Source organism: Anomalospiza imberbis, chromosome 1 (genome assembly GCF_031753505.1).
Source record: "Anomalospiza imberbis isolate Cuckoo-Finch-1a 21T00152 chromosome 1, ASM3175350v1, whole genome shotgun sequence".
Lineage (NCBI taxonomy): Eukaryota > Metazoa > Chordata > Aves > Passeriformes > Viduidae > Anomalospiza > Anomalospiza imberbis.
Genome location: NC_089681.1, coordinates 106,647,725 through 106,669,365, shown reverse-complemented (window position 1 = coordinate 106,669,365; position 21,641 = coordinate 106,647,725). Strand labels below are relative to the sequence as shown.

The following is a 21,641-nucleotide window of genomic DNA, read 5'->3' as shown; positions in this document are numbered from 1 at the left end:
ATGGTGCTTTGTTAAGCTCCAGTTCTGTCAATATAGCTTTTTGTGAGTAAAAGTGAATTAATTTTCATAATATTCAAATGCCATAGAAGTGTCAGTATAAATTGATGGGATGGCAGCAAAGTCTGGTAAAACATCTCCGTTTACAGTCCCAAAGAATTTGAGCCAATGAACTTTGGCAGTGCTCACTTGGATCAGTTCCAGCAGAACCGTGTTTCTCTTTATGGTGTCATGTAGTAGTTTATAATGTGCACGTGTATTTATTCAAGTGAAATGCTAACTCATGTAGTTACTAGTTTCTAAAAATTTCTTTCTAGAAATCAAGACCAAAATTTTATGTGCTTTCTATGTTCCCATATCCTTCTGGGAAGCTTCACATGGGCCATGTTCGTGTCTACACCATCAGTGATGCAGTAGCTCGGTTCCAGAAAATGAGAGGGATGCAGGTAAGAATAGATCAGTGGTAGGACTGGGTGGGGATTTTTTATATTTTAATATCATAATTGATCAAAATTAGTATTTTCCAAAATCCATGAAAGTAGAATATGTGCTACAGGTGTGTAGATAATGACCCATGAAGCTTTGAATATTGAAATTTGAGAGTTTTATTAAAGCCAGTGGTGTTCAGAACTCACAATTGGTAAGAGCGGTTAGAAGCTACCTCAGATGATAGCAGCTGGTGCTGTATGAGGTGCCTGAATCTACTGATGTGTGGCACAGTGTCCTGAGACCTCTGGGCTACACAGTTTCTGTGAGAGGAGGCTGACAACCCTCCTGCTGTCAGGATGGGACCAGGGAGGAGGAAAAAATGTACCTGGCAAGAGAGAATAGATACCACCAAAATCAACTGCTTAGTCATCTCTTTCTGCTCCTGAGAACCAGTTCATGTCATTGGTCAGATGCAGAGGGACAGCCTCTGTGCCTCCTGGGAGAGAAACCTCTTTTTTTTTTTTTTTTTTTGTGACTGCTGCAAGTCAGTCGAACAGGATCATGCCACGTCTTACATCATGTGTGTGTAGCTGAAAGTTTCTGTTCTGTAGGATTTGACCCCTTGACTTGCCCATTTCAGCCTTGCTCACATATATGAAATATCTTCTGAAGGTGCAGGTCTCTGAGGTAGGCTAAGCCTAACTTTCTTGCTACATCTGCAAGGAGAAGTTCCATTTTCCTTTCCACATTTCTGTGTTTCTCAGTCTCCACCATGCCTGCCATAATTTCTCCCTCACTCCCTTCTGTCTCTCCGTTAGGGTGAAGGGGTAGCTGAGAGCCTTGTCCCTGCAGTCTGCAGTGGGATCCTGGCTGGCATTCTGCAGTAAAGGCTGGCAAGGTAAAATTTGAAGGATGTAAGGAAGGTGTGGGAGATCTGTGGCCTGAGTGACAGCCATTTTACAGAGGAAAGACATTTGGTAGAGGGAAAATGTGAAGAAGCTGGGAAAACAGTAGGAAGAAGGAATACGGAAAGAGAAGGGAACAAAAAGAGAAAAATAGCATAGGCAAGGATCTGGGATGACAGGAAGGAATCTCTATTGTACAAGAGAGAAGGAGCAGCTCAAGAATATGGGTACCGAGCAGCTCAAGAATATGGGTATCAACCTCAAAAGAGTACAAAGAAGATGAAGTTGAGAAAGAATTGTTAGTTGTTGGTTGTGGTACTAAGTATCACAATTTCCTTGCTACAAGTGCAGAAGAAGTGTAGCCTTTCCTGGGTTTATCACCAGGAGTGAGTCTCTGATAAGTATCATCACTGCATTATTCAGTGTGCTGCCTTTCCAAATACGATGTGTTTTTTGCCAGTGATGAGCATACCATGCATTGGATATTTGCTGCCGCCTTGCAGATATGCATTCTTAGGCTTTCAAAATTGCAGGAAATAGAAATAAATGCCTTAGACTTTAAATGAGAAGAAACCCCAATGTCTGTTATAACACTTACCTTTCCTGACTCCTCTGAATGACCAGAACTTGGATCTCACTAAAAAAATCGAGCTAACAGGGCATTTGAAGGGATGCTTGATTCTTGCTTGATGTTAAGACCGTTCATGAAATGTCATTTCAGGATGTAGCCATCTCTTATCAATAGCAGGGAAGGTAGCCAGTAAATTGCTGTTCAGAAAGATGAAAACTTGCTTCTTCTTGTACTTGTGAACATAATTATCTACATCCAGTAGCATGCTCTAGTTGTAAATTTTTGAATACAAGGTAAGTAAGCACATTTAATAGAAACATTTGGAGAAAAGTAAAAAGTTAATTTCAATGAAATGTAAGAGCCACCATGCAAACAAGTTTTTATTGCCACATTTGCCTATACTTTTCTAGAAAAATTTTTCCAGACTTTTCAAGTTTTTACATCTTGCATTTCAGCATATTTTTATATTTCATGTAAAAATTACTTTGAAGAAGTGCCTGTAGAACATGCTGGATTTCTAAAAATACTTGTATCTTCTGTTATGTTAACCAGTTTGAACATCTATTTTTGACTAAAGGTGGGCAGCCAAAGTATTTAACTTTCATTTGCGATTAAGAGACATTAAAAATCTCTCAGATGATTTTCTGAGTATGTCAGATTAGGAGACATTGTGTTATTGATGTGCATTAACTTGCTGGAACTTACATTTACCTTAAAGAACTTTTCCTTTATTACCCATGCTAATTTCTCCATCACTTAGAATTAGAGTCTGTATAATTGATTTTTTTTTTGCTTGCAATTAATTTATCAGCCTCTAAAACTTCTCTCTGCCTTTTTCATGGTTGTACAATCTGTCAAAGGTTATTATGATTTTTAAGATACTGTAATGATTGTAGGCTAAGACATGGTTATATCATAAAACTTGATATATTCCCTAGAAAAATAAATTTGTCCCTGTATTCAAGGAATTACTGGAATTCTTCAGTATATAAAAAGAAAGAATGCTTTAGAAACAAAACTGTTAGTATACATGATTTTGAAGTTATTCCATTGATTTTCTATTTCGTTCTCAAAATTCAGCTTTAATATTGCATGTTTGAAAGCTTAGGGACTGCTAATTTTTCTCCAATCAAAAATCTGAGTAGAAGGGAATCCATTTCAGGCATTCAATGCAAGGTTAGGGTAAGATTTTTGAGCAGCAATATTGTTTAAGCTTTGCATCCATCATTTTCAAATTAAAAGTGCAAGGCAATGAGGAATGATGGGCTGTTATAATGAAAATTACAGACAAAACCACTCAAATTTACAGTTCCCAGGGAAAGCTTCAAACTGTGATGTATATTTGTTATTTAATAAACAGTGAGGGGAAACATTTATTGTGTGTATGTAGCTGACAAGAATATATGATTGAGTAAGATATTAATTTATACTGAATAAGGTGGAGGTATTTTTTATAAAGAATGCCTTAATGAGAAAACAATAAATTAGTTACATATTGATTTAATCTGAGCAGGCAAGAATTGGCCTATATTTTGTAATATTTTAGTGAGGATAGGCTAGAATACATTTACAAAGGGATTAGAGGTCCTTTAGACCTTCTTTGGAATGCAGCTGTGTAATGTCTTCATATTGGAAGTATTTTGAAATTTTAACTGGGAAAGTTTTTAATCATTTGGATTCTGTTGTGGATTTGGTTTTTCTAAAATCTAACATTAGTATTCAATTTTTTTCAGCTCCTTAAGGTCTGATTTTGTTTCATTTAAAATATTCTAGAGAGGTAATGCACACTCAACTCTACAGATATTTTCCAGAAACCTGTATTGCACCAGCACTTTAAGTGTGAAAATAAATATCTATTGCTCTTTTCCCCACCTTGTTTCTGAAAGAAATATTGCTTCAATATAAAAGCTGTAGATGAAAGCACTGTAAAGGATTGTCTTGTTCCAGCGCTCGCTCCTCAAGGACCTGTAGGCAGTGCATGGGAAGCAAACTGTCATGCATTTGGATTGGGTTGCTGGATAAATGATTTGTAGAGTATGTGTGTTTTAAGATAACTTGTTTACATTTTGATTACTGAAGATGAAGTTTGAAGTCTCTGTGTGGGAAATGTAAGCCATGTGGATTACTGAGCATGACTGCACTGAGCTGGTGTTTCCAGAATGTATTAAGAGTGGCATGTTTCTTGAAGTGCAGTTAAAACAGTTTTTATATATGGAGAGGTCTACATCTTATTACAAACATCTTTATTATAAAATGCTATGAAAAAGTAATTTATATATTTTAAAGTACAAATTTATAGCTAATAATAAAACAGTCCAGAACTGTGATGTGTAGTTTCTGGTTGTGTTTACTCTGTGAATTTACATGCTTGTTGTGAATTCAAATGTAGGAGTTTTGTAAGAAGTGAGGAGATTTCCTATTCATTATTTGAGATTGCTGTGTAGAAATGGTGGAGATATTCATGGTGATTTTCACTGTGGCAGATTTCTAGTGTGAAAAAGTATTTGCCATTACTTTATCATGCTATCATTAACATGTCTTTGATAAATTCTGAAGTGGATAATTTGTGCCTCTCAGAGGACTGAGAATAATTCTCTTAGTGATCAGTAAACAGAGTGATTCAGTTCAGTAGTTCTTGTGATATCTTTGTAATGAAACTGGTACCAAAGCAAGGCAGTCACATGTGAGAGTTGTACAGAACTGAGAATAGTCCTTTCTGTAATCAAATCAGGGTGAAATTCCTGCATGCTGGAATCATACTATACTAATTATTTCTTAATTTATACTTAAACTGGGATGGATGGGATTAGAATATGCTCAGTGATATTTCTGCAATACCCCCAAATGGCTTGAAGAGCATTTCTTTTTATCCATAACATATCTTCTTTTAAATTGGATGTATTTTCATTAATTATTTTCCCTTTCAGCAGTGAATCTTAATACTCTTGAAATTGCAAAAGTGAATGGTATTGAAGCCAGACAGGCAAGTTTAATTAAACCTCTATAATTAATCATCAGTAGGATGAATTATTTCGATACAGATCCATTTTCTGATCATCACTAGCTACTAGTCTTCATGGGTTTTTTTTTGTGAGGCTGTTGTGTCATTTTGTCAGGTTATTTCATGTGGTATAAATCAAGTAGCAAATATTACAAGTATTGTGTGTGAACTTAATCTTATTTAATTTCAGTTTTCCCACAGCCTGTACTGAAGGTGTTAATGAGCTCACTCTGTTTTGTTTTGAAAGAAAAAGAGAAAATGAGATATAATTTGAAATATAATTATGTTAGACAAGAATGTGTGAGATTAAGGAAGGAAAAGATAACTTTGTTCTCAAAATGTGTGTGGTGCTATATGGATGTTGAGTATATTCTTTCCTTATATTCTTTCTAAGATAATATAAATAAATGGACATTTTATGTTTTGGTAGAAATCAGTACAGTTTGATTATTTTGAAAGTGCCTTATCTAATATGCAGCAGTATGTTGCAGAGAAGCATTGAAATAGTCCTTTTTCGAATGTACACACTGGTCAAAAATTCCTTATTTTAATCTGTTTCCAGGTGTGCCTTATCTGCTTGGGGGAGTTGTTTGTTTGTTTGCTTGCTTGTTTGTTTGTTGGTAATTTCTACCTGTTGTGCAATGATGTCTATTACCTGTAATGGTTAAAAGAGAATCTAGGCTTCACACAAGTGGAGGTCTTGTGGTTAAAATGTGCTGTAATACGTCAGCTTACATCAGATTTTCAAGAAGTTCAGCCCACTGTACGCAGCTAGTGGAAGGAGCAGCCGTCCTTTCCTTTCCCCTCTCCAACTGCAAGTCCTCACTGTCTCATGTGTTTGTGATTACGCAATTGTAAGATCCACGATGGAGCCAGGGGTGTTTTCTGGCAGCTGGAACTTGTAATCATGGATCACTTGTTTTGTCAGCCTTTTTTGGTTAATTCATGTTGAATGTGTCATGGGGTTATAAGTAGGGATAGGAATGTAGACTTTGCTGTATCAATTAAACCACTAATTTGTCAACAAGCCTCTTAATTTTCATTTCTGGTCATCTTCTTTTATTACACATTCTTTGAATTAAATATATTTATTTGGCCTTTCTGACACTGAGTCTGCCATCTTTCTTAAAATTTAGAATGCATTGATCTGAGTGTAAGAACAGTATGTCAGCTCCCTGGTCTTAGTTCTGAGACATACTGAGTACATCAGGAGAGCAAAAATATTCTTAGTGTCCTTACAAGACCGAGGAAAATTCACTGAATGACCAGCCCTGGTTATGCTGATGCAGGCTTAGAACTGAGTGTTATGAGATCATTGTCAGCTCTGTGTTATATAGTACATTGATCTCACCTACTGATGTCAGTGTGATGAGCTGATTGTTACAGCAGTGAACAGATGAAAATGCTCTGAGAGGAATAGCTGAGATCTCAGCATTGAATCAAGGGACGTTCTATGTCTTCCTCCCTTTGGTCCCACAGTAACAGGAAGAGCTCTAGCCATCGCTAGATGTTTGACCAAGCTGTGAAATGATTCTTAAAAATGCTTCAAGCCAGAGTCTTTGGGATCTAAAATGTTTCAAGATGCAACTGTTTTTGTTTTTAATTATTTGCTCCTTAAAAGACCATTCAGTGTGGTAGTTACCGAGCACTTTGTTCCCCACACACTATTTAATCACTTCCTTGTAATGTTTTATGCTCCTGTGCAAACCGTGTTAAGTGGTAGAAAATGCCAGTGTTTCGTAGTTGATCCTGCATGGTCATGTGAGCTTCTGAGGATCTGAAGTTGTGCCATGTGTGTTCAAGACTAACCTGGAGTTTTCAGCACAAGGAGTTCACCTGTCCACTTCATTGTGAGGATCAACACACAGCTGCCTTTGGTGATAGCCATTGTAAAATGGCTGAAACTACAGCCTGCCTTTTTTTACCTGGTGTAGGCACCTTTAGACTTACGCAGCCTCCTGTTTAACAAAAGACAGTCATTATTTGTTTTTCTTTCTCCTTGAGGCTTAGAGAAGTGATGTTTGGAAGAATTGTCAGTCTGCATTGAGCAGAATGGATCCCTCAGTTGCGTAAGGTTTAGATGTTGCTGTTGAAAGCAATCAAGTCAGCATTCAAGAAAGTGGATTACTTGTTTTTCTTCTGCTCATATGTTCTGCTAGAGAGAGCAGCCATGTTTTCTGCTAGTTAGAGCCTGTGACCAACCCATCAAAGAGCTACTAGTAATAACCCTTTGGTCTTCAAAACTGCTTTTCTTTTTTTTTCTTTGTATTTGTAATTTTTTCTGAACAGTCAAACTGTTCCTTTTCCTTTTGTGCCAACTTTTGACATGTTAGTTGCATATTTTCTTCTCTTCCATTTCTCTTCAGATTTTTGTGTTGAATAAGTAGAGTTAAGATGTAATGTCAAATGCTGCATGGAGACTGTGGCATTTTTGCTGCAGATTTCAGCCAGAAGGAGCTGACCTGTTGTTTAGACAAATGCATTTCACAGATTTTTCAAATCCATTCATGGTAGAGAAGTAAAAGAGACAATAAACTTGAAATCATTTTCTAAGCCACTGTGCATGTTACATTCATCTCTATAGCAACTACATAAATAGATCTATCCTGGAGGCTAATTTGAGGATATTTTTAATGTCTATTTAAATTCAGTTTTCTGATTGAAACTTGAATTAGCATACTTCTTCAGACCTTTAGCTTGCGGAATGCTATTGGTCATTAAATTGAACTTGTGAATGTGAAGAGTGAATATTGTATTTTTGATAAATGCTAGAATTTGGAAGATCTGTGAGCACAGGTTTCTCCTTCCGGTACTGATGGTACAGTGGTATAATGTCTGCACATGAACTGTCTGGAGCATCCATCAGCCCTTTTGGAGAGTCTGTAGCTGGTAATGAAGTTGTTTTTCCCACATCCTTTTGCTCAGGAGCATGACAAATGGGGTTGTGCCTTTCATTTGGCTTCCTGTCTGTATCCAGGAGATCATCAGAAGCCAAATTTTACAAAAATTAACCAAGAGTGATTCTTTCTAATCTCACTTAATGTGCATCAACTTATAGTAAGACAAGGCATTTGTAAGAATGTAAAGGCAGGGCATTAGTCTAGGGCATTTAAATGGAGAAAACATGTATTATACATGGGGGGAAAAAAAATCTGTTTTTTTTCCATCACATCTGTCCAGAGATAGGTTGTCAGCAATATTAGCGGTCAAAATAATTGAGCTGCATAAATTAATGTTTTAAGGTGTCCATAAAAAATTCTGTTACTTATAGCTTATGTAAAGCATAACTATTTTTTTTTTCTTTTATACCAATAGTTTTGGCTGGTGGATGGATGGTCAGGGAGGGGAAGGGCTGGGCAGAGCTGTTTCACTGGGGTGTTGAGAAGTGGTTTAGGCTCCAACTGACTTTTTCCATGTAAATTCCCCCCTCTATATGTGAGGAAATAGGCAGTTAAGGCTCATAATTTCTGATACTGTGGTGTGAGGAACAATAGTTTGTCTGATAGTTAGGGAAAGTTTGTATCACGGAATAGCATTCCAATTTCTGTTAGATTTAGACATCAAAAATGTGCTGTGCATGGGCCCTTATTGGGCTGGCTTCGATGGTGGATGATAAGAGGTTAATACCTTTGGTTTTGTTGCTGCACCAGTAGAGTAATGATAGACAGCAGGTTTAGTTTTAGATCAGTGCTGAAAATGAGAATGCTGAAGAGTCACATCTATTAAATCCTGTTGCTTTTACACTGTATTGGTGCCTAGGGCATCTTTATAAATACGTCTATAAAATATTTTTAATGAAATATTGCATTAAGTCAGAAGATTGGAAAGCGGTGGCAAAGAAGAATAAAAATAATTCAAGGCAGTGACAAAAGTAGCTCTTCTAAAATGAGCAGATTTTTCACATGGAGGTATATTATGAGATTAGTATGGCTGGGATTGCTCTTTTATGGCTTGTTTGCTTACATGCCACTAAGAAACATGTTCTTTATATAAATCGATATTTTAAGGAGTGAAAATTTTGATTTCTTGCAACCTGTAAAATGTTAGTCATGTTTTGCTATTGTTAAACTTGTGTAAGTTTAAGTGTGATTATTGATTTTGTAGCACATTTGTAGGTTAAGAAGTAGAATTGGCTTTGTCAGGTGTCCAATATACATGTGTTTAATGTTAGCATCTTAAGTACTGGCCTTTCTTTGTTGGTTATTAAACAGGTTTTTTGAATACTTACCGTATTGCTAGATTATTTTTCTAAATAACGTGCATGTTAATAGGAAGAATACATCTCTATTTCAACAGAAATTATCTATTATATTTTGTAGTAAACTTTTTTTCCCACTTTTACTTATTTGTGGTCATGAAATAATAATTTGTCAGTCTGTAGTCTATATTTGCAAAAGATATTTCAGTAAAATTTGGCTAAAACTGTTTTTCCTCATCTTCTTAATTTCATCTGATGAATTTAAAGTTATCATAGTGTATTTTTCTTTTATTTTGTTTTTCAACACAAAGTAAAAAAAAAAAAGTAGGGTACACATCAGTTACAGTTATAAAACTGTTGTTTTTATTATTTTTACTTAACATCTTCTATTTTAGAATGAATATTTGGTTCTGTCCAGTGGTAGCATCAACTGCTTTTACCACCACACAAACTTAAAAAGAGTTGGTTTTTGACACTATCAACCTGATATTGAAATAGTCATGAGAGTTTATTGCATAATACTTTAAAGTCCCTGTGGCATCTCATTGTAGGTAACAAGTGCACTTCATAATCATCTTTTAAAGCAAAGCTGGCCATAGTTGGCAGGTTTGGAAGAAGTTCAGTTCAGACAAAGTAAATGCTGTAATGCCAAGCACTGTTCATTATTCGGAGCATCTCAGTATGTTGCTGATGCCATTCCAGAAAGTTGAATAACATTGCAGTTTTTCCTTTTGCTGACAGGTGATAAATCCAATGGGATGGGATGCATTTGGTTTACCAGCAGAAAATGCTGCAGTTGAACATGGCCTTCACCCTGCAAGCTGGACACAAAGGTGAAATTAATTGAAATATGGCATTTTCACTGTGAATACCTGTACTGTGGCCCCCATGAATCAACAAAACAGAGCAAAACTAGCATAGAAGAAAGATGGTACAGGAAAGAACAGGGTTATCTAAGACCAGGGTTGGCATTTTATGGGACTGTGCAGATGATTCTCTTTTTAAAGATAAATATATTGGGATGGTTTTCAAGGTTTTAATCTCAATGACTTTTAAATTGTAAAATGCTAGAATATCAGAAGAGAAGCATTTCCCAAACACCCAAACCAGCAGGTATAAATAAATCAAAATTTCATTGTGGTGAGATAAACCTTAGTATAGAATACACAGTGGAAAATTATGAGTTGCGTGGTTAGGTTTACTAGCAGGTTTTTGTACCATGTGAGAGAGGAAGGAGATAGTTGGATTTTTTTGAGACTGGATCTTGGAAAGTGCTAGGTAGACATTATTGCTGCTGATTTCTGTGAACATTTTTGGATTTAGACCACAGAATGGGTAGTTATGTTTTCCTAATATTCTTTAAAATGCATAAAATGTTATATAAGTAAACAGTTTCTGAAAATTACTTGGAAACCAATCTTCCTAAGTGAAGTTGTTTGTTGTACTCTGGATGCAGTAATCTATCTGTGGTAGATTTATAGACCTTGATCCATTTCCTTCTTTGGTAATCCTAATGCTGTTTCTTTGGGTTTTGTTCATGCTTCTGGTCCCATCTTAAGATTCTTGATACTTTTCCAACAAAAGTATTACAATATTAAATACTTGCAGTACTCAATTATTCAGCACTGCAAGTTTTTTCTGGATCAGAATTAAATGCTTGGTTTCATGACTCTCAACTTAGCCACTCTAGGAGGATAAATACTGCCCTATCTGACAGAATGTCTTTTAGTAGAAAGGTCAAAGTCCCTAAGAAATTTTAATCCATTTTACAGGATGTGAATGAATTCCTACCAGGTCACTAATTAATATCGTGTAATTGTGGGTATTTTGGTAAAGCATATTTAGTACATTGTCAAACTCAAGCTTCACTGTATATCCTGATGTATCTTACTTTACATTTGTAATACAATGCATTCAGGGCAGCATCTAACCTGACAGTGTCAGAGTTAATGTTTATCTGTGCTGATGCTGCCACCAGAAACTTTGTAGTTCCTCATCACCTCCCAGTATACATGCTCCCAACACCTCCCTTGCACTGGCTCAGCTGATTTTGTGGGCCACAGTTTTGGTTTGATCAGCCTGTTGATCAGAGTGAAGAAAGAAATCCTGTGGGGTTTTTTTGGAGAATTTTTGTAGGGCTTATCTTCAGCTGAATGGGTAAGCTGATTCAGGTTATTCTACAGCCACACAATCACCAGAGCCACAGCAAAATACAGCCAGGATAGCGTTGCCAGAATAGAGCAGGATTAAGCTGAAAGTGGAAGTGTCCCCTACTGCACTGAAATTTAAGAGGGCCCTTTGACTCAACTGCAGTAAAGATTATTAAAAATAGGAAGAAGTGGTGCTTGTGTAATGCTTCCTTCAAATTGCAGTGCCATATTTACTTTTAAGTTGCCTTCAAATCTAGAGGAAAAAAATGTATTGCCTCATATACATGGCCATGGGAATTGGACCAGAATACTGGGGCTTTTTAAAATTATTATTTGAGTATTCTGACAATTCTGATTTTTTACTGCTAGTGAGATCACAGTGTTTAGAGGTTAACTAGTGCTTTTGATTTCTCAGAACTCTGTAAGTACCAGATTTTTATATGATCATGTGTTAGAAGTAACTTAAGCTAATAATTTTTCATTTATTATCATTATTTTGCAGTAACATTCAACACATGAGGAAACAGTTTGATGCACTAGGTCTGTCTTTTACATGGGACAGGGTAAGATTTTCTTTTCAAAATGGATACTGCTTTATTTTATTGTATGATGGAGCATTGAGAGCCATGAAATTCCACCATTTCATTTATGACAATACAGCTGTCTTTGGCAGTGACCAGTTTAAGTTGTTAAACTGTAAAATTGAGCTTTTTATCAGATTTCGCTAATTTTTGACATGCTGATATCATCTGATAGTACCAATGTGTAGGAAAATCTGTAAAGTAATTTCGATTTTGTATTTGCTTTTTCTTCTCTTTGAAGTATCAATTTTCTGTGTTAGAAATAAGGCAATGATTAGATATTTATAAAATAGCAATGCTTTTGTGCTAAGGTGTGTGCTTTTTGAGGAGTGCTGTTTTCAATGCATATGTCAAGGGTTTAAAGATAGTAAATTGAAGTGGTGGCTCAGTTACGTTTTTCCAAATTTCGAAACGTAAGCCTGCATTTTCATAGATGTTCATATCAGGATCACTTTGGAAACCAAAAATTTTATTTAAAACATTAATGCTTGAGAATCAGGTGTTCACCTTAAAAAACTTAACCAAACACGATCAGACATAAGCTAATGTCATTTTCCAGATAAAAAAGAAATTAGCATTTGAAGTGATTGTGAGGTTATTGCATTTACCAGTGAGTCAGTCACACTGCCTTTATATTCTCAGCAAAAGCTGTTGCTTATCACCTTAATGTGATTTTGAATAGAGTGATGGAGATGCTAATCTTGGATTTTTATAGCAGTATTGGAGATCTGAAAAGGAAAAGCATTAGTTTTCTGACGGTGTGAGACATGCCATCTCTTTTCTTTAATCATGAAGGTGAGGTTGTTTATTTGTGTGTCTTGCATATAAAAAACCATTTTGTCATGTCTCATATATGGAAGGGTTTTTCAGTGTAAGGCTTTTGAATAAGATTGAAGTTTTCTTGGTAGCCAAAAAAGTTGCTCTGAAAAGAAAAGATTTGTTGTGGAAGCTTCACCGCATGCATTCTTGACATATAATGTTTAAAGCTGTTGGTATCTCAGAGGTTGTCTGTATGTGTGGTGCAGCAATACTTGAAAGTAGTGGAATCCTGTGTGTAGGCTGTGTTATGGAGTACACACATGCACACACACACACAAGTTCAGTGATGCAGGTTGCATTTCAAGAAAATTGAGAAAATTAATGTCTTGGGTTTAAACTTCTGTTTGGCCCTTCCGTCCTGAAGAACAGAAAACTGGCAGTATTGAAAACCATGGCAAGAAGTAGAAGTACACAGAGAAAGATGATTAGTCATCTCTGTGCCTATTCTTCAAGAGTTACCTTCACTTTACTAGTAAACTGTGTTTCAGTTAATGAACTTTCAGGAGTCTCTGAATACTTGTGGAAAGGGCTTTGATACTCTATTACTTACTCCATTTGAACTGCTGTGTAGTTGAAATGCTTTAGAATGCTCTAGGGACACATAGTTGGTGTTTTTGAAAAGTAAGATTTTAAAACAGCTGAAAAATGTTCCTTGAAACACAACACATGTTAGAGTTTTCACTCCTTAACTTATGAGTTAAGTTTTGTTTTACCTGGAAAGCCTGCCATACTAGTTGAAGTAAGAGTAACCTGAATGGTAGCTATAGAAACAGATATGTTTTATTAATTGCAAAAAATTCACAATGCCCAAAATATTATGTGACCTCCAAATGCACAGATATTTGAGCTGGCCATGAAAGAAGCACCTGTGGAAATGGAAGGGTAAGCAGGGTTTTACAGGCTGATGAAGCCTGCTTCTCTGCAGGGCTCATTAGGCTGGGCAGAGCATCTTACTGCCTCAGCTGTACTGCTCCTGAGCTAACTCAAGCATCTTTGCACAGAAAAGCACTGTGCTGTGCAAGTGCTTATCTTAAAAGTGAGCTATTTGAGGTAAGGAGTATTTCTTATAGTATTCTATACTTGTATGGCTCTAAATCAATGGCTCACAAAATACTGTGACACTGCAAAAAACTCACTAGTATTAGTGACTCCTATGAACAATCCAAGAAAAACAGATTTTATATGGGTTGGTCTAATTAACCAAGACCATTACACAAAGCGGGGGCCTGTTTTAAAATTGATTTCATTGATGTAGCTTAAGTCTGCCCCTTTATTATGCTACTGCATAGTACTTACCAAATAATGCTGGAGGGAACCCATTCCCCTAACTTAGATCCATATTTTGATGTGTGGTGAATTGCTTTCTTAAAGTGTGAACCTTTTGTGTTAGCTATCTCTGTCCTCTGTGGCCAGCTTAGAGTATATGCTTAGATGATGGGAAGGAAACTTATATAAACTTTACCTGTTACATATGGTGTGGGAAAAGAGAAGTGGAAAAAAGAAAACAAAAATCCATTTTGAGAACCTAGTGCATATAGCTGTCTTAAAAGAGTGCCTGCTTATAAAGTCACGTCTGGTGGTCAAGAAGTTTGTGTCCAGGAATACGAAGGCTAGTTAAAGCTCATTGCTTGATAAAATTAGTATGAACAAATCCTAGTGCACTTGCAATGCTAGAAATTTCCTTTTATTTTTCCATGGTTTTTTTTTTCATTTTTCTCTCTGTCTTACAAATCAAAATGTGCAGGTATTTCTGTCTTACAGCTGTTCAGTGAACATACTTATCTAGTAAAATATCATAAATAAGACATTGTTAAAAGCTAGTTAGATTATTTCAGTCAGGTTACAGTGACAATTTAAAATTGCTCTCCTAAACAGAAAATCTAAGCAAATGAAAAATGAAATTAAATTAATAAAATAACTCTGTATGTACTTTGCCTTAAAATAGTTTTGAATACTAATGATTATCTGTTTTTTTTACCTGAAACATGGAGGTACTTTAAGTGCCTCAAGTTAGAAGTATTATATTTGTAAATCACTTTGAAAATGGTGTGATTCTGGGGAGAGATTTTTTTTTAAATCAGTAAGTTAGATAACGTTTCTGTTCTGAACGTTTATGCCTCTTGGATGGAAGGTTGAAAAGCTGAAGTTTGAGCATGGAAGAAATGTCTCTAAGAGTCACTAAAAGCACATGGAAAATTTAAAAATCCCCAACATTATGTTTTGGTTTGAAGATAACTATAATCTGAGCATTCCTGATGATCAGATTTTTTGAATATATCACCCCAGACAACACAGGAAACTGCCTGTGACTTCTTTTAACCATGATTTTCAAGGGAATTAAGCAGTATCATTTTCAGTTATTCATATAATCAGCAACAAAAGATGAAAAGCATATAATGTTTTTCTTTTATTTTGTTCAGGAGTGTCATCAGACCAAATGCATGTTCCCAGTAAGCCATCAGTTCACCACTGTTATTATCAGTCTGTAACTTTCTCTTAGGAAGTAGCTCTTTCTGTGAAGGTTTTTTAGTAATTTCAATTTCTGCATTCCAAGTGACATTTTTTGCATGAGACTAATGTTCCCCATCTGCTCTGTACATTAAAAAAATGAAATCTTTGGTTGATTTTCTTTGTGCAGATAATTTTCTGTTTAGTTTGGAAGTTGTCACTTGTGTGTACTGCCTGAGCATGCATAAAACCAACAGTACATAGATTATTACCTATGAAATTTTCTTCTTATCCATGTACCATTGATAATCAGTGACCCTACTTATAATTAAATTTAAAACAAAAGAAACTGTTGATACAAGACTGCTTTTTTTGATTCAGAAAATATAGGCATACTCCGAAATGTAGGCACTGTATGACATTCCTATTTGTAGCTAATAAAGCATAAAACTAAAGGCCTTTGAAATACAAATACTCAAATTAATTTAGAAATGTAGGTTGGTGTAGCTCTAAACCTCTGAAAATCAAATAATTGTACTTCTAGATGAGGTAGTGCATGCCCTTGAAAACCGAAATAGGCAGATAATTGATTAAAGACTGTTTTAGCTTCCCAAATTGATTTTGAAAAAAATCCATCCTGACTTTTTCTTCTTATCTTCCTTTAAAGAGGTGCAGCATGCCTGTCTTCAGGACATCATAAGACTGTGCTAAAAATAAATTTATTACTAATAAACTAGGAAATTCCTTATCACCAGTCTAGTTATATGTTATTCATAAAGCCTGGTGGATCTTAGAAATAAATAAATCTTTTCGTGCAGCGTATAAACATTACTTTTATTTCTTTAAAAAAGCCACAGAAGTTGCTTGAAGTTATAACCGTATTCTTAAAAATACAAGCAAAAACGAGCTATAAGGTCAGAGACTCATAATAGAAAATTGTAAGAAAGGAGCAGGTTTAGAACAAATAATGAATTTTGAAACAAAACATTTGAAAATCAGTTTTTCTTTTATTAAACACCAAAATCTTTCATCCTGATTGAGGAGTTGTTTTTTGTGTATTTTTATGCAGGATTCTTTACTATTGGTTTTCCTGGTTTTTATTGGTAGTTGAATGGTACTCTTTAAATCAGATTTTATAATAGTGAATGGATTTTGACCTTTTCATGGACCCATTGCTTCCCAAGTTGCAGTCATATCAAATCCAGATTGTAATACTACCATTTAGTCTGTAACTGAGAATTTATTTGCAAAAATAAAAAAGTTACCAACCTCTCTGCTATGGTATTTGTTAGGAACAAATTACTGTGCTGCAATATATGGATTAAGGTAGTTTTTGGTAAGGATAGGGGTATATTTCCTATGCTTTGCCAGTATCTGCTCTTTTAAAAGCAAACCACCTGTATAGGTGATTAATTTAAATTGTTGTCATGAATTCTTTTAATAAATGAGTGTCATTCCTGTAGGAGTAAGGAACAGTAACAGTAACTAAAGACAAAGTTGCATTTTGGTGACAAAAGTAAAAGGCAAAATGGATGTGGTGAAGAGGGAGAGGCTTTCCCTTTTATTTCATATTACCTTCTGAAATGCTGAGGTGATGGGAGATCACTAAATCTCTCACAGAGCACTGAAGAGCACGTGCAGCTGAGCAGCCTCTTACGTGTTTTTGGAAGAGTTCAGATTTTTAGTAGGTATTTTATTTTTGTGGAAAACATGGTAATATCCTGTTATATATATTCACTGTACTGCTTTATGATACGGGGTTCTGTATGTATGCTGTTACGCCAGTGTTCGGATCGCAAATGAGAAGCTGAAATGTACAGGTTTTGGCAGGCTGGAATGGCTCCAACATGCTATTTTTCAACCCCTTTTATAAACTCTTTTGTGTATTTCTGAGTTAAGATAGTTCTGTTAATGTTCCGTGGATCTTTGTCGTGCTTATAGAGTATAAATAGAGATGTTCACCTTAATTTAAGCATGATGGCAGCCTAATGGAAACTTTTTACCAGATATCATTAATTTGATCAAGGTCAGTAACAGGAATACATGGAAAATTATTTATAACAGTAAATCTTACTGTGCTAAATGGTAGAGAAAAAAACACCAAAACACATTTCAAGATTGGCAGGAGTTTGCTGGCTTGTCTTCAGCATCTCATTTTACTTGTTAGTGATGTAATTTCTCTTTCTTCATTAACTTGAAATGTTACTCCAGACCTTCGTGGATATAAAGTTAAATTCTGAGCTTGAGTTCTTTTTGCATCTCAGTGACCACACAGCAGATTTCTTTTTCAGTGATACAGTCTGCTGCATTTCTTTCAGAGAAATGTCTCTTTACTCCTTGTGAGAGAGCGTGTACATGGGATTCTGTTCGCAGGAGTTAGCTTGTATCTTGTAGCTCAAGCTTGTGTGGTTTGTAACATGCTTGTTTAGATTGGGAAATGTCATCTTTTTGTTTCAGTTGACACACATCTGCCTTTCAGGGCCAAAAGGACCAATCTCCATTCACCTTTCTGTTTTTTTTTATTTGGCAGCTCGTTTTTGTTGTCCTACCTATTTGCCTGTTGCTCACATAATCTTATATTGTACTGAAAGGGATTGTGTCTCTTCTTTTGTGTGTCTGATACTCCAGGGATGAAACTCTGTTGCTTGTAGTGGCATCACACTGGCACGAGAACTGTTGAGAAGAAGCAGGGGGGGAAAACTATTAAATGTGCTTAGTTGAAGAGATGGAAATCAGATTTTTATCAAGTGGGGTTTTTTTCAGTGCAGAGCAAGGGGTTTTAATCAAGTAACTGTTTTTCATTACTAGGTCTTCACATGCTGAGCTGAAAACTTGCCATTAAATGTCTCTTTTTTATCTTAAAAGCCTCTTATACACATTTTTGAGGCACATTTATTCAAAGGTCATATTAATTGTTAAAAGCTATGTTTCAGCACTGGAATATAAAGTTCAAAGCAACTAGAGTATAAAGCTGTAGAAAAAGAATAAAAATTTTCTGCTAGAGCATTTCAGATGTCATTTGAGTAGCAGATGATACTGCAGGAGTTGTGTGTAGTAGGAAGCTATGATGATGAGAAAGCCCACGTGAAAGACATTTCACATTTAGAGCTATTTCTGATGCTTGATAACTACTCCAAATGGAATAAATTTTATCAGTGGCTTACTTTTTTGTCAGTAACTTTAAAATCAAGAGGTGTTCATATTAATCTGAAGTTTGGAGTAGAAGCCATCTTCCACTTCAGCAGGTATGTGAGTTTCCATTGCACCTGTGGAACCTGTATTTGTGTTGAGAAAACAGGGAATTTGTAATGATGGAATCCATTCATTGTCATTGCATATTAATGCTTATTTTAAGTTAGGGTTTTTAAGAACAAACATTTAAAATATGGAGCTTCATAGGCAAGCAGCTTGTTTTTTAATTATCAGAGTTCACTAAAAACTTAGCAAATGTTTTAGTTTTAAAAAAGCTATCCATTATATTGTTGCTTGCTGTTCTCTTAACTCCCATTCCTCCTGCTTGTATTGTCTTTTATTTTTATCTGTCTTTATTTCCTTCATAACCATCCACCTCATTTGTGACTTTTATGACTCATTTTTTTCCATACTTTGACCTAGAGCATCCTCCTAACTTTAGCTCCCTTGCCTTTTGGAACAGTTGCTTATTTGACCTTTGATTGTGAGCTCCCCTTCCCGAGTCTTTAATTCTGAAGTTCAGAATCTTACCCTGTATTCCATCCTGTCTGCCCTATGCGGTCTGTCTGCGAACAGCCTGTGTTCCTCAGCGCTGTTCTGCTCTCCTCCTGCTCCCACAGTTTCAGCTGTAAGCTCCTCGCTCTGCCTGCCTCACATCAGCCAGCTCCCTGCTGCCTCTGAGCATCCACAGCCTCTGCTCCTGCTTCTCATTGCTGAGCAACAGTGGAAAAGGCAGCCTGGCTAGGAGGGTTCTTTGAGAGAAGTCTATTTTTTTTCTAGTTTTGCTGTTTCCTTGATAAGGCAGCTGTGATCACTTCCATTCATCTTCTGTTTTTATATCTATCAGCTTTAATCTTACAGAGTTTTATATCCCATGTTAACAGGGAAACCTTTCCTTCTGTATTAAACTCAAACAAAGCCCATGTTCTCTGGTTTTGTGTACAGGTGAATATCACTCATTGTAAGCATTATACAAATGAACAATTTGTACATGAATACATGCATAAATATTTACTCTGTGGAATATATTATACACTCCTGGGTTAATTGTTTAAGTAAAAACAGTGTAGGAAAATAATAAGAATAGTTTCAGAAATTTTTATTTTGTTTCATTTCTACAGGAGGTAACCACCTGCTTGCCAGAGTACTACAAATGGACACAATATCTCTTTCTTAAGCTTTTTGAAGCTGGGATAGTGTACCAAAAAGAGGTAGGTACAAACTTTGACCTTCAGTATTTTCCTGCTATGCTAATTTAGATCACTCATGTCAGTGGAACATTTCTGGATTGTCCGTTCACAGTCATAAAGTGATTGTGCTCTGTTATTTTTAAATCACTCTAAAATAGAATTAATTCTATATATAACAGAATTTTCTATGTAGCAGTTTGTAACTAGCTAAGTAACACACATGGCCATTGTAGCAAGTCAAGTCAGAAGTGTTTATTGCCAGAGATGTGCACTGCAGGATCAGAATATAGATTTTAGTTTTTTATTTCCTGGCTTTAATATTTTCTAGATTTTATTGTCCCTCATGGAAATACATGACATAGTGGTCATTAGGAGTCTCTTCAGCAGTGAGATTATTTACCTGTCTAATATTACTGTAATACTGTCTCAGAAGTTATGGTTTTGGATAGGATAATTGGAGATTAGGTGCATAACCATCCTATTCCTGAACCCTATTTGTGATCTTCAAAATATTAAAGAAGTATTGGGTGTCATAAGACTATCACAATTGTTCATCAGTTACCAGTCCCTTAAGAAATTATAATATTTTCTACATAACATGTGTCAGGCTGTATCTGAAGTGAAGGTTTCAGTTATTTCTTAAACACAAGATGAAACAAAGATATTGGATGAGCAGTCCAGAGAACTCTCTGTATAGTCTAGGCAATGCAGTTCCAAAATACCTGAACAGATGCACTTTAACAAAACAGCAATTTAGTGAATATTTCTAACTTAAAATGCAAACTAAGATTTCTTAAATGTGCTTTGATACTTCATTTGTATTCTGTAGAAACCAGGAAACCCCATAGATATAATTAAGGACGTACTCCAGTTATTCTCTGAACCTGGAAAAAGAGATTGATGGTGAAAGGTAGCATTTAGGATGGCAGGGTGTTACTGAGCTATTTCTCCTATTTGCATTTGTATTCAGAGATCTTAAATGACAACCAGCAAAACCCCTCAATGTTTGAGCATGCTGAACTGGGGTTTGTTTTTTTTTTCCTTCTGTAATTATTTTTTCCTTGTATTAAAAGAAATTAACCCCCTAGCTTTGTAACAACAAACCTATTTTTATCTGTGAATTTGTTTGACAAGTGAACCCAGGTGAATCTGAAAAGTACAAGTTTGCTGCTTCATTTAATGCAGGGATGATACACAAAATAAATTTTGCATTCAGATTCCAAGTACTGTGGGATCCTGGAGGTGTTTGGATACCAGTGATTGAATCTACTTCCAACTTCCATCTGCTTTCAAGTCAAGGATCAGTTTGAGGACTTAAATCAGCATCTGTCAATCTGTAGGGGATGTAATCTCTGGTGGATATGAACCAGTTGCTTTTTGGCAGGAAACAGATGGCAGAGAGAGCCCATAACCCTGAGTCTCTTTGAACAGTCGTATATACTTAAAGCATATATTTGTCTCATGTTGTCAGTGTATCTGCAATATGTATTAAACACAGCTTGAAATCTCCTGTATTACAGTTTCATTTTGGCTACACGAGGTAATTCATAGCCTTACTGTGACAATAAGAATAAGGCAAGTAGAGCGTTAGCCTAGTTAATGATCTGTTCCAGGAGTGTGTGTGTCTGACCAGAAATTACCCTGGCAGGGAGACACAGGCTCAGTAAGTCCAGGAGCTGCAATTATGAAGGATTAACAATGTCTGTCTGAGTGCTGCAGCATCCAGAGAGGGCACCTTTATTCATTGCAGCAAAATTGTCCCTTTTTCCTGCAGTACTCACCTAGTCAATGTACTGTAAGGTTATTGACCTGGCCAGATGTGAGTGTCTCACTGAGGTTAATACCTGCCCTGACTCTGTTACTTTGATCAGATGCCTGTAGTCCATAGTGGACCCAGAGACAGCAAAGCCTGGAGATAGATACTTACACTTTGGAGACCTGTAGTTAGACAAGATGAATCCTTTCTTAAAAGCATATGGTCTGCATTGGCGTAGTGAGGAGAGCAAGATAATTGGTGTTCTCTGAACACTGCTGCTCTGTGCTTTCTTTGTGTAGGTGACTTTTAGCAGCTTCCTGGGGTCATAGTTTCAGAGGCTGTCATTGTCAAGAAGTTGCCTTTGTGAGGTAGAAGCAGGAACTAAAGATTTAATTTTATTAGCC

At 36.0% G+C, this 21,641-nt stretch overlaps 1 protein-coding gene across 2 annotated transcripts in view; it reads left to right on the top strand.

Annotated features, from left to right (window-relative positions):
* LARS2 (leucyl-tRNA synthetase 2, mitochondrial) overlaps positions 1-21,641 on the top strand; it is an 82,887-nt gene that overhangs the window by 4,819 nt on the left and 56,427 nt on the right. Inside the window, exons 3-6 of one of the 2 annotated variants that reach the window (XM_068204358.1) lie at positions 315-443; positions 9,843-9,934; positions 11,754-11,814; positions 19,413-19,502. In XM_068204358.1, coding sequence (XP_068060459.1) covers positions 315-443; positions 9,843-9,934; positions 11,754-11,814; positions 19,413-19,502 — 372 coding nt within the window. Of the gene's footprint in view, positions 1-314; positions 444-9,842; positions 9,935-11,753; positions 11,815-18,114; positions 18,349-19,412; positions 19,503-21,641 lie in introns of those variants that run through there. The other variant, XM_068204367.1, reaches the window with a different exon arrangement.